The sequence below is a fragment of the Falco naumanni genome, chromosome 4 (genome assembly GCF_017639655.2).
Source record: "Falco naumanni isolate bFalNau1 chromosome 4, bFalNau1.pat, whole genome shotgun sequence".
Classification (NCBI taxonomy): Eukaryota; Metazoa; Chordata; class Aves; order Falconiformes; family Falconidae; genus Falco; species Falco naumanni.
Genome location: NC_054057.1, coordinates 74,345,190 through 74,360,096, shown reverse-complemented (window position 1 = coordinate 74,360,096; position 14,907 = coordinate 74,345,190). Strand labels below are relative to the sequence as shown.

At 46.5% G+C, this 14,907-nt stretch overlaps 1 protein-coding gene across 4 annotated transcripts in view; it reads left to right on the top strand.

Annotated features, from left to right (window-relative positions):
- Window positions 1-14,907, top strand: part of MGRN1 (mahogunin ring finger 1) — a 55,325-nt gene that overhangs the window by 14,177 nt on the left and 26,241 nt on the right. For all 4 annotated transcript variants that reach the window (XM_040591505.1, XM_040591502.1, XM_040591504.1 and 1 more), the window contains exons 4-5: window positions 3,051-3,197; window positions 14,770-14,887. In XM_040591505.1, the coding sequence (XP_040447439.1) occupies window positions 3,051-3,197; window positions 14,770-14,887 (265 nt within the window). The remainder of the gene's footprint in view (window positions 1-3,050; window positions 3,198-14,769; window positions 14,888-14,907) is intronic.

Below are 14,907 nucleotides of genomic sequence, written 5' to 3'. Positions count from 1 at the left end.
CACATTGACACTGTCAGTAGGGCTTGACTAAATGTACACTGTAAACTTCAAGTGCAGGTGGAGATAGAAGAGCTCTTGAACCACCTGAACCACCTCCTTGTCTGCCACATCCATTGCAAAGAAAGAAAGAATGCAAAACGCGTGACTTTGTCTTGTTACTCCCCTGAAGTTACATCCCACCTTTGCTACACCTTAAGGTGGAACATGATGTCTCTGCCTCTCAAAGTACACACCAAAGTAGTCCTTGCTTGTTCCTTGGTCCGGCTACCAGCTGGCATTGCTGCCTATGCAGTCTTTTCTAACCTGACCTCTTTGCTATGTGGCAGATGATTTTCTTAACCTCCAGCACCAGGTGTGTTGAAATGGGGAGCTGTGTACACAGCCTTGCTGTGAGTGCCACCATTTAGGCACATATACCTTGCCCTCTACTTGAGTGGTGCTGTTGCTGGCAGACAGGGCTCTGACTCTTCTACTTCCCAGCAGATGCATCATCCAGAAACCTTCTTTCCAGGCACTGCAGTTGGTGATGGCCTCTCAGTGGTTTCCCCGGGCAACAGATTTACTCTAGTCTAGATTTAACCCCTTTTCTTCTTGAAAGGATGGAAGCACATTCTGAGTGCTGGCAGGGAGGTGCAGAGGTGAAGTTGGGAGCAGGAGGGTAATCTTGGAACCCGTATGCTTTTTGTGACTTCGCTGAGAAGACAGAACAGGCAATGGTTTTACTAATGACATGTTGCTTTTGTGTGATCTGCTCCCACCTTGTTACCTGGGGCTGTTACAGGTGCCTAGATCTGTGTTGTCAATCTGTAACTCGCGCGTGTGCAGGGCATCTCTGTTTTAGTACCTACCTATCTATGCAGTGTGTATACGTCATAGACTGTCTGTCTGTGCATAGATTTCATATCTATGAAGTAGCTTCATCGGTGCTTGCCTGAAAGGAGTGCTGGTTGTCCCCCACCCCCCACCCTACTTCTTCTGGAAGAAGTGGCAAGTGTATTGTAGCCTGGATTCCTCACTGCCAACCTCAGATCAGCTGAGGGCAGCACAGCAAGAAATAATTTGCTTGTGTTGTCGCTTTCTTGGACACACGTGCTTGTGAGTGGATTGTTGCTATCTGTGTTCTTAGGTCAGTCCAGCACAAAATGTTCATGCTACTCCCGTGTTTTCTAGGCAAATCTGCCCTGCTGGCTAGAGTGTTTCTTGTTTGCAGCCTTCAAGTGCCATGGTTTTATTCTTTGAATGCAACTAGCTTGTGTGAAAATGCCATCTTGTGCTATGCTGTATATTGTATCCAGGCTGCTGCAGATGTTCAGACTCAGTTCTTGGGATTTGTCTTTTTTATGCTAGCATGTTGGGTGTATTTTGGCTTGATTTGCTGTTCTGACCTAGGTGAACCTCTGGCAAAAGTCTTGTTTGGAGCTTTCCAAGTCCTTCAGACAGGAATGCAAGTGTATGCTGTAGTGATTTACTAGGGTTACATCAGTACAAGTATGTGTGTTAGGTATTTGATTATACTGCTCTTAAGTTTTGTTTTTCACCTTCTGTATTAAATTGCTGAAACTGAACATTTCATTCTTGCTCATGTGGTGTTAAGTAAAATTAATGCTGGAACCCTCTTAATTAGGCAGCAGTTATTACATCTCAGTGAACTCGGTAAAAAAGGATTCCCTTGACAATTTTTAGACTGAATTATGGAAGTATGCCTAGCCTGTTTCTGAGTATTTTCAACAGTGCAGGATATTCATCAAGTCCCTTTAATGAAGGGAGAGGCTGACTGATACTGTGAAGTCAGAAGTGGTGCCAAGCTTTTCCTGAATAGTTTAGCTGCTTGGCTTTGACCCAGGCATCCTGGCAATTAAGGTAATACTGATAGACAAGTGAGGCTGGAGCTGGGTGGCAAATGAAGTCGTAGTGAACCTCTCTCAAAGGCAGCCTGCTGCATTCACCACTCCTACGCAGTGTGTGAACTAATGGTGGTACCGACAGTCGTAGGATTACAGTGGGATTTGAATTTACCTATGAGAATCTGCTTCTGCCCTGCCAGTGAATCGCATGCGTTCTGTCTGTCACTTTGCTTTTCAAGGCGGGGAGATTGTCTTATGGTGCATTGTGTTGACTGCTTGTTCCAGGATCTGCTGGTCTCCCTGGCCACTCCTGGCACATCATAACTCACTGCTCATCCATGGCCATAGCTCACTGCCCTAGAGCTAGCTTCCACACCAGCTTCTTCACCAGATTTGTTACCTGCCTTTTCCAGTAGTAGGGAGAAGGAATAATACTGGGTAGTGGTGATCACACAGTGGGATCCAGCTGTACAGTAGCCCATAGCCAAATTATGACTCACCTTTATGTTAATTGAAATAACTTCTAAACTCATTCTTGCATCGGTTATCATATGTCTGTTATGCAGTTGAACGTGTTAATTTTTGTGCATACAGTAGGTGTGTGCAAGCTTCAGTCATTAACAGCATCAAAGGTTTAGTTGATTACTTGTACATTTAAAGGTTATTTGAAATTCCTATATTTGGATGCTTTCTGATCTGAATGTCATCTTCTGTGTGATACTGGAGGTACCTTTTGTTGAGTTTCAGGAGTTCTTTGTGTTACAGAAACCTTGTTTTTTGCCTGTCACGCTCCCATTTCATTTGCAGAATAAAAAGAATTAGGCGTTAGACTTCTTAGGCTCATGCAGGATTTCTTTAGCTCAAATACTGAGCCTAATATGAAGTTTTGAAAGGAGGGAGAATGTTTCCTCTCCTGAGGGTTTGACATTCAAGGGTTCACTTTCTCTCATTCTGTGTCCTGGCACTGTAAGGCTGGGTGAGATCCCTCAACACTGTCATTGCATAATTCATGTTAATAACTTCAATCAAATCTTGAGAGAATCTTCCTCAGAGGAAAGAATGGAAATCTCCTGGGAAGCCCCAGGTGGCAGCCCATGGTGCCTTGCCTGCCCAGAACACCTAGACTGGAGCACTCTTGTCCTGATTTCCAGAGTGATCTTGAGATCTCATAAATATATGTTCTAATCCTCTGGCATTATCTTTCAGGTATAAAGATGATGTTGATAGTCCTACTGAGGAGAATGGGAAGCAGAAAGTCCTGTACAGCCTGGAGTTCACGTTTGACGCAGATGCCCGTGTTGCCATCACTATCTACTGCCAGGCTACAGAAGAGTTTGTCGGTGGTATGGCAGTGTAAGTCCTGGGCTTGTGGGTGCGTGGAGGGATACAGGAGCTCTCAGGTGATGAGCCTGTCAAACATCTCTCATTAATCACCCCTGAGGGCAGTGCTGCCACAGGTGGTGGAGAGGGAAATCTCTTCTTTTTTTGTTTTGTTTTATATATTCTAATAGGTTTGAATATTACTTTCACTTCCCTCCCCACATAGCCAATATCCTCTCTTGTCCCCTTTTTGGATTGTTTTTTGGATGTGAGGAAGCCATTCTGTGCACAACAGAGGAGAGGAACTCACAGCTATATGCTTTGTCAGCAATATGTTCTATGAAATTAAAAAAACCAAACAACCAAACCACCACCACCCTTCCCTTCAAATACTACCTGTTTTTTTCCAGATCACCTAACTCACTGGATTTTTGTGTTCCCTGTGACAGGAGCATCTGGGCCATCAAAGTAAAGTTCAATCTCACATTTACATAGCGAGTCTGTGGAATTGAGGCCCACCTAAAGCCCTGTTTGGGATAAATGACCACCTCAACACAGGCACTTGGGAGATGGTTATCAGGAGGATTTACTGCCTGAAACCCTGTCTGTGTTTCCTGCCAGGTACATGTATTAGTCTTTGGCTAGCTGTAGAACAAATGGTCAAAACGTCATCTGTGGAGTCTTTCTCGTATTCTGCTAGCGCATCCCTACAGACTTTAAAACCTTTTTATCTAAATGGCACGTTTAAACCATTCCAATCAACAGTGTATGGCGTAAGACCATGAAAAATCTCTTTTGTGTATTAAGAGCTAAGGTGATAAAACATGCTCTCTCTGGTGTGAATTGGGTACACATGAGCTGCTGATATGTTATGGCAGGCTTCTGATGGCCATGGGACAAAGAATTCTTTTTGTTCTATGGCTAAAGGAAGAATCAGGCTGCAGAAGCTCTTGGCTTCGTCTAGTAGAGGCTTTTGGCTGATCAGCGGCTCTGTGCACGTAGTGCTGACTGCTTCTGTAGTAGTGCTTGGGATTTGGGGGTAAATGTACATTTTATTGGAGGGATCTGCAGAGGTTTCAGCAGAGAGAAGTATGTATGCAAACCATAAAATGGCTTATGTGTTTTATGCAAAGTATAAACATCGCAGTAATGATGGATGGATAGTGTATTTTTAGAAATGAGACAAGCTTAATGCTCCCATCCAGATGTGCATTCCTCCAAACTGGAGGATATCCCGACCCAGAACTTTCGTTTAGGCCCCTTTTCTTCTTCTGTTGAAGCCTATGGCTGCCTTTATTTTGGGGACGTAATAAATTAGCTCCTTTTAAGTGCTTGAAAAATATCTCTTGACAAACTTTGAAAACACTTTCTATTTAGATCCAGATTTTCCTGAGCAGAGCTGAATGCAGCAGGATGCCTTAGAAATCCTGATAAAGTTTCCGTGTTCTGTCTCTTAGGTCCTTAGGTTTCCTGTGAATTTAGTGCTAGTGAAGGTGTTGGAATGGCAGCCTTGGAGATTGAAGTCCTCTTTTCCTAATACAGGTACAACGTGGAGAGGTGGCCAGCGTCCCTTGTGCTGCCCTGCAGTGTTCCTTGTTTGCTGACCTGAGGAGGAAACCATCTGTGGGCTAAGGGGGAGGACTGAGGGCCTCTATGGCCAGGGTGGATGTATTTACATTGCCAGACTTCAGCTGTGGCTTGAATCAGCAAGTCTTGTTTAAAATCATTGATTTTAATCTTGTTTTGCTATTCACTTGGTTTACATCGAAGGAGAATTTGTCACTGGTCAGTAACAATGAAACATCTGCATCTACAACTCAGTGTAAGCTTCATAGCAAACTTTGTGATACATTTTACAAAGACCTTATCTGTAAAGAATATGCATATAGTTTAAAATGTATTTTTTCAGACTCCTAATTTTGCATTTTGTTATGTCAAAATGGCAAAAAAGTTACTCTAAAGAGAAAAGATACTTTTTTTTTTAACCTGTCTTGAACCAAGCTGTGTTGGGATGGAAGTGCAACTGCATCACCCAAGACCAGCAGTGTAGCATTCTTGTTGGTTAAACTGCTCCGTTAGACTCTTAAGAGACTGTCTTGTCAAGTTGTACCTTGAGTAATAATTGCTTAATGAAAGTATTATACTGACCAAACGTGACTGTTTCTGGATAGAGTGTTTTCAGTCTTCTGTAACTAGTAGCTCTCCCCTCAGAACTCTGTTGGTTGATTGGAGGAGGAGAACACAGTTTCTAGTTCACTTAAGAACAAGTTTTACTGAAATTTAGTGCCATGCACTAAGCCAGTGACTGCCACCAGGGCCGTTGTCTGTTCTTCAAAGCTTATGCAGCAAACATGAGCTACCGAATTGCTCTTTACATTTAATTTGAACAATTCCTAGGTAAAGTTTCTGAAAGTTAATACAACTGTCAATTTCAAAGAAAAATACAGTGTTTTTCTTTAAATATGAATGTTTTAATCCACCCTGTCCATGGTTCACTGAGAGATGGATCTCTGTTCTGATGGTGGAGAGGAAGCCTTTGTTGATGAGCCCTGCCTGCCTCTGCACGAAACCAGGATCAGTAGTCAGCAGTCATTACCTTGCTAACGAAATGTAGCTGATGATACTGTGCTGCCCTGCTAGGGTGGCAGCAGTCCCCGGTGCACTAAACCTTCGTGTCAAAAGATAAAGCACTCTGATGCAGCTCTGGCTTCCACTGCTGGCCTTTTATTTAATAAATCATACTTTAATTTCCCTGTAGTATAGAAGTGATGAACTATCTGTCTCTGCTCTGCAGTTCTTGGACAATAAATATTATGTAGGTGTGGGGGGCTGCACCAGAAGCCAGGGAACCTTTTGGAAAGCCTGATCCTGATTTCATGCAGATGCGTAGGTAATAAGGGCTGAGGGAAGTTAGATACAAATATAGACTTTATAAGCTGCTTTAATTCAACCCAGGCTATTTTTCCATGTGGAAGTGGCTCATGAAGCACGTCTTGGGGCTAGTGCAGCTGCCCAAAGTAGGCATCTCTGCTTCTCTGGATTTGCTGGCTGCTAGTAAAAACCTTTTGAAGCTCTGATTTCAGCTTTGCAAAGCAGTTCTGAAAGGGCACTGCTATAATTACTTAGATTTATTCTTTTCAAATTCTAGTGGAAAAAAAAAATCTGGGCTGCATTCTTAGAGCACTAAGTGGAGTGAGTGCATTTTTAGTGCACTAATACAAATGCAGCTTCCCCCTGTCTGGGCTGGTAACTTCTTCCTTTTTTCTCAATTTCTTCTGGTGCTAACAGCTACATTCAAAGAACAAGCCTGTGCAAAAGCTACACTATGTATAAATTAAAAACTTTTTCTGTTGCTGTGTCCAGCACAGCTTCCTTGATTGGGAAGAAGATGCTCTTTAAAATAAACTACTTTTTTTTTTTTTCCACTGTCCTAAATTGATGCTAAATCCTAAAATGGGAGAAACTTTCTGGACCCTTGTCAAAAGCAGAAATTTTCTCCTAGTCCCCAGCCTGCAGCATGGCTCCTTAGAAGCGCTAAACAAGTTATTCTTGCTTCTCTGCTGAAACAACCACCAATCCTGATAGTATCAACACTCTGCTCATGTGAAACTCCTGCTAGGAATGTTGTTATATTCATACAACTTGGGGTGAGAGGGGGGAGGGAAGATGGCTCTCCCTGAGCAACAAGGCATTGCTTGTTGTAGAGCCTCTGCTCATCTGAGAGCCAAAAGGGTCAAGGTTCTGCCTTCAGGATTAGCTGGTCTCCATGACCAAAGGGAAACCTTTCTCTCTGCAAGCCAGAAAGCTCCCTTCTGGAGTTGTTTGGGCTCTAGTTAAAAGCTGATGGCTTTATCAGTATGTGCTGCCTGTCCTAACTTGTCTCAAAGGGAGTGTTCAGCAAGACTTTCTCAGGTAATCGTGCTGGGAGATGTGCTCAGCTATACCATTTCCTAGCCAAGACCTTGGGAACATGTAGCTCCTAACTGCTGCCTGCCTCTTGTCCTGGACTCTTGAACTCTGGGTTTCATCAGGAGCTGTATTGTCACCACTGTGGGACCACAGTTGACCAGTAAAGTCTGAAGGAGGTGAAGGTGTGGCTGTTGGTGGTTGTAGAGGTGTCTCCACCTCTGCAGCCCCATGCCCAGGGGAAGGTATCCAGCACTTTCCGGTGCTAGCGCAGATATGTCTAGAAGCCTCTTGGATGAAATGGGAATTAGTTTAAATCTAGAGGGGACTGCTTCTCTCACCTTGAATGCCTTTTGCCCAGTCACTTTGTGGTGAGCCTAAAGATTCTTCAGAGCAAAACGTACCAGTGTTTTGCACCAGCTGGTGCATTACCCCAGGGGTAAGAGAGACCAGATCTGCTGATGTCCACAGTCTCCTTAATTAATGGAATTAGCAGTGACCTGCCTCTGAACAGCTGAAGACCCCCAACATTCTCAGTTTTAATTATTTTTCTGGTTGTGTCAATTTTCCTTGGTTCTGGAAATCAGCAAACTGCTGTGCTGTGCTTCTGTTCCCTGTGGCAGTCCCTGCAGTGAGCTTTGGCACAGCGTCTTCCCTGAGGATCCGCTCTTGTCTTTGGTTAGTGGTGGATGTGCTCTTGGGGAGTTGGTCTGTGATCTGGCTGGCCTGAAGAGAGGATTTGTCAGTTTGTCCTTTCCTTTGGCCTCAGTTCCCCGGCAGCTGGGTAGAAAGCAGGGAATTCCCTGGTTGGGGAAACCACCGTAAGAGCTTGACTGCTCACCTGTGAGGACAAGCCTTGTATTGCTCAGCGTCACTGAGGCACAGCAGTACCTGTCAGCTTCAGAAATGTCCTACAAACAAAGAGAAACCTGCTGTCAGAATCTGCGGTGCTAACTGGGGGTTAAGACTAGCTGGTTGGAGAGGCAGCTCCATGCCTGTGGGAGAGGCGGTTGGCATATACAGCAGGGAAGGGTTCAGCCATCTGGGCCAAAAGGGGATGGGTGACCAGGATGGGCCCTGTCTATGTGGCGTGAAACTCTACATTATCGTATAGGAGGTGCAAGCATGCAGCTGTGTGAGCTGTATGTTGACTACTCGTTAGTGATTGCCCATAAACGTGTAATGTCCCCCCAAATAAATGAGAGCGTACTCTGCATTGCATTTCCATTGTAGGGCTGGCAGGGCTGGCTCCTAGAGATTAGTTGAAAGACCCCCCGTTCCTAGCCTGCCTTCTGCAGTAACTGGTTCATGTGTTTGTACCCTTCGAAGTCGTCGGTTTAGGAGACAGGTATGTTTTTTGGAGCAGGCTGCAGAGACATACTCTCTTTTTGTGTGTGCTCTATGAATGCATCCTCTCCTTTTCTGGCAAAAGCCTTGATGTGCACGCTATTAGCCTGTTCCTGGGAGGGCCCCTGGGACTTCTCCAGCTGTAGGTATCCTGCTGACTAGCAGGAAGGATTGTGTAGTTAAAACATGACAGCAGCGGTTGTTTCCTCAGGGGAAGAAGTCAAACCAGCCCTGTAGCTGGAAGCACTTGAAACAGCCAGCTCTAAAGACATGAGCAATCCAGGCAGATCAGGAGCTGATAATAAATACGACATGAGAGGTTTGAGTTTTGCAGCATGTTCTTATGAACAAGATCTTCCTCTTTGGACAGAAAAGGTTCTCGTCTGTATCCCAGTAATGTTGCCAAGCTCTGTTTTCTCATTAGAAAGAAAAAACACAATGAAAATAGGTCAGTCTAGCTCTGCAATCCTTGCCCTTTTTCAGGTCCGTGTTGTTTGTGTTGCTGATGCACAAAGGGGTGTACTGGATATTTATTTATTTGAAAAATCTCATTTCCTTGTTTGTTTTGCAATGCCTGCTGCACTCATCGCAAACATCCTACCACAGTCTTTTAAGCTGACGGTGGACGTGACACTGCAATGATTATATATTCTGTCTGCATGTGGACGTTTGAATAGTTGGTTCACAAAATGAAATCCAACTGAAACGGGTAGCTCAGCACACAGCTGTTTTCACTAAAGCTTGCGTAGGAGAGACAGTCACTTGGATATTCCTTTGGTTATTTAATAGCCTCTGTCTATTCAGGGCCTTTGAAAGGTGCTTTTGCTGCTTTTGGCAGCAGACTATGGTGATGAATATGAATTCTTTGTGCAGAGAGATTTCTTCTGTGTGAAGGCGAGTGCTGTTTTTTGCTAGGCGCAAGCCTTTATGGCCAAAGCCTGCTTTGATCCAGGCGGACACCAGTCCCCAAGGGAACGCTGTAGTGTGCAGAGTTCACAGGCTGGAATACTAAATTCTATAGATTTCACCAAGCAGACAAACCCGCTGTTTTTAATAAGAGTTCTGGCCTTTGTGCCTCTCTGTGTAGCTGTAGTGTAAGCCGCTGGCTTTGAAGCCTGGCTGGAGCCGTGAGCACGGTGCTCTCACCATAAGTTCAGCAGCTGAAGGCAGACCACGGCGGGTGCGGAGGGGCAGGAGCAGCAGGGTTTCAGCTGCATGGTAAGGTGTTTGTTTCCTCCTGGCCTGGAGTGGAAACTCAGTCTTAGGAGGAAGCAGGAGGGGAGGAGAAGCCTGGCAGGGACTGCAGTGCACCACCTGAGCACCCTGTTGACTCCAAACTCTGTGGGAGCCTCTCTGGGCTGGATCTCGTCTAACTCTGACTGAGACCCAGGACTATGGCCACATTATATTTCAGTGGTGTTTCTTTTAACAGTAAAAATCACTATGAGTTGAGACACTTGTTCAACTGCCCTCTTCCCCAAGAGCTGACCTGTGAGATCCTGGCCCAAAATGAAAGCAGAGTGTGCAGGTGGGAGAGGGGGAGGCCAGCGTGCTTGCTCCACATTGACTCCTGCCCCCTTTGAACACCAGCAGAACATGACTGGCTCCCTCCTCATCACCTGTAAGAGGCTGCGGAGCCTGCCAGGCAGTCACAGCCTGCAGCAGTGGGAGAATTGATTCCTGAGGACCCTCTAAAGCTCTCGTATAACTCTGCTTTCGGTAACTCTGCCTTCTCCTCAGTTCACTGCACATTGCCATGCAGTGTGCGCAGCTGTTACTGAAGAAAGAGGACTCTTATTTTTCCACGGGCTCTTCAAAGGGAAGACTGTCTCTCAGCAGTACCTTGGGGCAATGTTGCTACTTGCATCCTACTTTTCTCTGAGGAATGGGGTCTGGGCTGTGCTGGCGTAACTCTGAGGCAAGCTGGCTAGGATCCTTGCTCGGTGCTTCTCGGTCGGGGTCCCAGCACGCTTGTGGGAACAGGAACCATCTTTTGACTGTCTGAGGCAGCCCCAGTGCCAGGCAGAGATGAGTGTGAGGAACGCAGCCGCAGCCGTGAAGAAGTCCGCACGAGTTGGGACTGGCACCCTGCTGGGAACTTCCTCAGGCGCTGATCTGGGATGAGCGAGAGGGGAAAACATCCCCATGCATTTGTGTCAAGTCTCCAGTAAGCATGTAGCAACAGAAGTTGAACTGCTTAGCCAGAGGTTCACAAACACTAGCATGCCACTGGTGGCTCGGGAGCTACTTGAGGTCTGCAGGTGCCTGGTAGCGAATCCGGACTGTGTACAGGGAGAAGGCTGCAGGAGCCACGGGCTGAGTTTCTCTGTGCAGGCAGTGAGTGCTTCTCAGCTGACGGTGGAGGAGTGAGACGGGAATAATTTTGGTTTGTTTCCTGTTCTCTCAAAAATCACTGTGGTGTAGTCACAGGGCTGCTCATCTGCCGTTCTCCCATAGACAGCTGGTTTTGGGAGGTGGAAGGGGTTGAATGGAGAAGGGAGGGACACATTTGCTTTGTGGGAGTACAGGTGTGTCAAAGAGTTTACAGGAGGAGATGGGCTGCATGAATCCTGAGAGCTGGGGGCTGCTGCTGCAGTCAGCAGTGTGGTACCTCGCATTGCTGGTGATTCTCAGGCTGCCGGTGTGCTGGAGCAAACAAACAGGTTTAAAAAAATGTGAGGGGGGACTTCTGTTTGGTGCTAAGCTTCTAGGACAGACCTACTTCTCCAATGTCCTGAGCTGCCAGTGATGGCAACGTGGTTTTGTTAGACCTCCCAGCTGTATGGAGACCTGGCCTGGTGCAGTCTGAGAAATAGCAAGCCAAACATTCAGATTTCACCTTCATGCAGGGAGAGGCAGCACATTGTTTTCTGCTATCTTTTATTTTAATACATGCTCTCTTTTTCTGTAACACATCTCCACAGCTCTAGAGCTTCTCCACTGTTGTTTGCTGTAAGCCCACAGCAGCACAGGCAAGGAATAGAAGACTTAAAGAATACAGCAGATGCCAACTTAAAGGGCTGAGGGTGGGTGGAGACCACTTAGACATTAGTATGCAGGGTACTTGCTTTGTAACAACTTGCCAAATTGTCCTCCTGTGCAGCATGAGGAGTGTGTACTTGTGCAGTGGATCCCGTGCATCACCTTAGAAAGATGATTGATCTCTGTGACAGTCTGGGATCACCAGTGCTTCCAAGAAGTTTACCAAGCTCTTTACCAAGCAAAAGCCTCGGTGGTGGCTGCTGACTGGAGGTCTCCAGTGTTGTCTAGTTGTTCAGATCCAAGTTTGATGAGTTTTGGCAGTGGGGGCTAGGCAGTCACACAGTTCGAGGCATAAAGTTCATTTGGGGAAGCCTCCTTGATATTTTTGTCATACTTTCAGCTCCAAAAATCTATGTGTACCTGGTTTATTTCTTTTCTCAGGGACAACAAGTCTATATGAGTATTGTTCTACCCTGTCCTCCTTGGAACAGCACTACTTGTTTTCCTGTCGTAGACTGATTTGGGCTTCTGGTGCTGTAAGTGCAGGTCCTCTGGCCCTCCTGGCACTCATCAGCAGCATGTTTAGATCCTTGTCCCAGCTCCACTCTCTCCTCTGCACTTTATTTCCAGTAAGTTCATGGCTTGCTGTCACCTTAGATAAGCCACTCTTCCATCTCCTGCTTTCCTAGCTGTAGAGGGAGAATTGTTCCTCTCTGCAGTGCTGGGAAGCTTTGAGAGTGCCACAAAAGGAGCTAGATACAGACTTGCTCTATTCATTGTGCTTGACAACTCAGTAAATAAAACTTCACTCAATTGCTTGCTCTGTAATTCACACATAAAAGACCTGTCATTCTGATCTCTCCCACACCGTGTTTTAAATGCAAAGAATGGAGTGAGACCTAGTAAAGCAGCACTATTCCAGTACAGTACAGAGTGGTCTTTGAGGGTAAAGTATTGCCATAAATAACATAACGCACCTGCCCTGGCAGGAAAAGCGGAGTGCACATGGTGAACCTGGCCTTTGTCACAGCCCTCCGGAATTTAATGTGGATCTTGTGATACTTGATAAGCCTTCTGGATCCTCATAGAGTGCAGGAACTACAGTAGCTTTTCAGAGAAGGGCAGCAGTTCATGCCAGTGGGGAGCCTGGCTTTTCCTCCTTGGGTTTGAGAGGAATTAATAAATATTCATAATTTTTTGGTATCCAGGTTCTTACACCTTCAGCTGCAAAATGCATCCTAATCATCCTGCTTTCAGGTTTTGTGTTACAGTGCTGGCTTGAGCCCTGCAGGGCAGCACACTGTCTCAATGAGCTCTTGCACTCTGGCAGCAGGTAGCTGCCAGAGCTATAGCTCTTGAGTGTAAAGTTTCCACAGTATTGCTTAAAGCTGAGTTTCAAGGTTCAGACATGTCCTCTCTAATCACCTCTGCCATCCTCCAGCCCAGTCTTCACATCTGGTGTGATGTTCACTTCTGCAGTTCTTGGTTGACTCTGCCCTGTGGGCTTTTCCCACAGTTTTTGCTTCACCCCCTCTGGAAGTGAGCTGCCCAGCCCTCTTGCTCCATGCTAACAGGAAACCAGAAGGCATTATCTCAGATGTAGAACAGCTTTGTATTGCCATCCCCTTCTGGTGTGCTGCGCTCCTCCACAAAATGTAGTTAGGCTGAAGGAATGTAGAGCTTTCCAACATTTGCTTATGTACCTGGTGATTTGTAAGCTGTGTCTGTGTTTCAGAACAGCTGAACACCCTCAAAAGTACAGAATCCTGTTTTTCAAGCAAGGATTATCTTTCCTTTGCCTCTGTGCACACTCTGCTAACTGCTGTGCTTGACAGGGCTCTGTACTGAATTGGCCACATCAAATGCCTCAATCTCCTCTGATGGTGTCTGCTTTGCAGGGCTGGCAGTAGTACTGTCTGTGTTATGAGAAATGGAATCGGCAAAATCTGAGGAGCTTGTTGTCAGGGGATCCTGTGTGATATCCCAAGTTGAATTATGGAAAAACTCAGCCTAGAGTTCCTGGTGCTAACGTGACACCTGTCCCCAGGCTGCCTGGTTGATCAAGAACAGTAGCAATCAAGTTTGAACAGTCAACAAGGCTTCGAGCTTGTAGCTCTTCAGTGTGCGGTGGCTGGAGGCCAGCGCTCTCACAGTCTCACCGTGTGAAGCTCTGCTTAGGAAGTGATTAGTTCTGCTTAGGAAGTTAGCGTGCAGAAGAGATAACATCCCATTACTGTGATGGGCTGTTACAGCCTTTCTTGTAGGGCTGGAGCTAGCCCTGTTTCATCGCAGTGCTGGAAGAGGTTGTTGTTTCTGCAGTGTAAGCCTCTTGGGCAAGGGATCTCTCAGTTTCTCTCTGTTTGTCAACATGCTCTGAACACACAGTAGCTCAACAACAAAGACTTTCGTGGTAAAACCAGCTTTCAGTGTTCCCAACCCTACTTTGCAGTTCACTGCCTCCTCTCCTGTGCCAGAACTGGCATAGCGAGGGGCTGTGCACACCCAGCTCAGAAAAAGGGGTGAAAACGTCTTGATTCTGCTTTGCCACTGAAGCCTGCTGTGAAGCACAGCGCCTGTAGAGATGGCCAGTGGGCAATGAAACATCTCTCATGGGGCAGACAGCACTGGTTGGGCTCTGGGTGCAGAAGATGGTGGGTGGTAGCTATGGCCCCATTCCAGAGACGTTCAACCCAGCCTGGCAGGGCTGGTGTTTCACAGTGCCAGGCCTCGAGGCAGCTGAAAAGTTCTGACTCTTTTCTAGGTGGTGGGTGTGGAGGGCTGGTTGGTGTCTCTAGTGGTGTTGGTAGCCCTGCAACAGCTCTGGGGAAGCACATGAGGAATAGAGGAGTGAGATGGAATAGCTCTTGCCTACCAGGGTGGTGGCAGGCCAGGCAGTGTTCCTCACTGCAGAGCTGTCCCGTGGAGGCACGGGAGAGCTTTCAGCACTGGGTTGGGTAGTGCATTCCTGCTGTTAGGTCATCGCTCGTTCTTCCTGGGTTTCCTGCAGAAGATGGGACTGTGCTGGGCTGAAAGCCAGCGTTGCCTAGGCCCTGGATTTAGTGAGCTAGCCTTTCCCAGGCTGCTGCAACCCACCATACTCCTCTGACACCCAGTGTTTCCAGGCAGGTCAGTATGGATCCAGTCAGACTGTGCCTGTCTGCGCTGCTTTCCCTTCCCTGTGCTCACCTTCTTGCTTTGACCTTTCCCTTCCCTTTTTGTATCCCCACTGAATGGCTTCCAGCCCCCGCCAGCTCTGCCTCTTAGAGCTGCCACTTGTGATTCCTGAATGGCGGACAGATGTGAATGAATGACAACTTAGCAGAGAGCAATCATTTGTTACAGCAAGTTTTCTTCCCCCCCCTTTCTTCAGATACAGCACAAAGAATCCCTCTCTGCAGTCGGAGACGGTTCATTACAAGAGAGGGGTAAGCCAGCAATTCTCCCTGCCTTCCTTCAAGATTGATTTCTCAGACTGGAAGGATGATGAGGTAAGTCTTTTCTCAGTGTC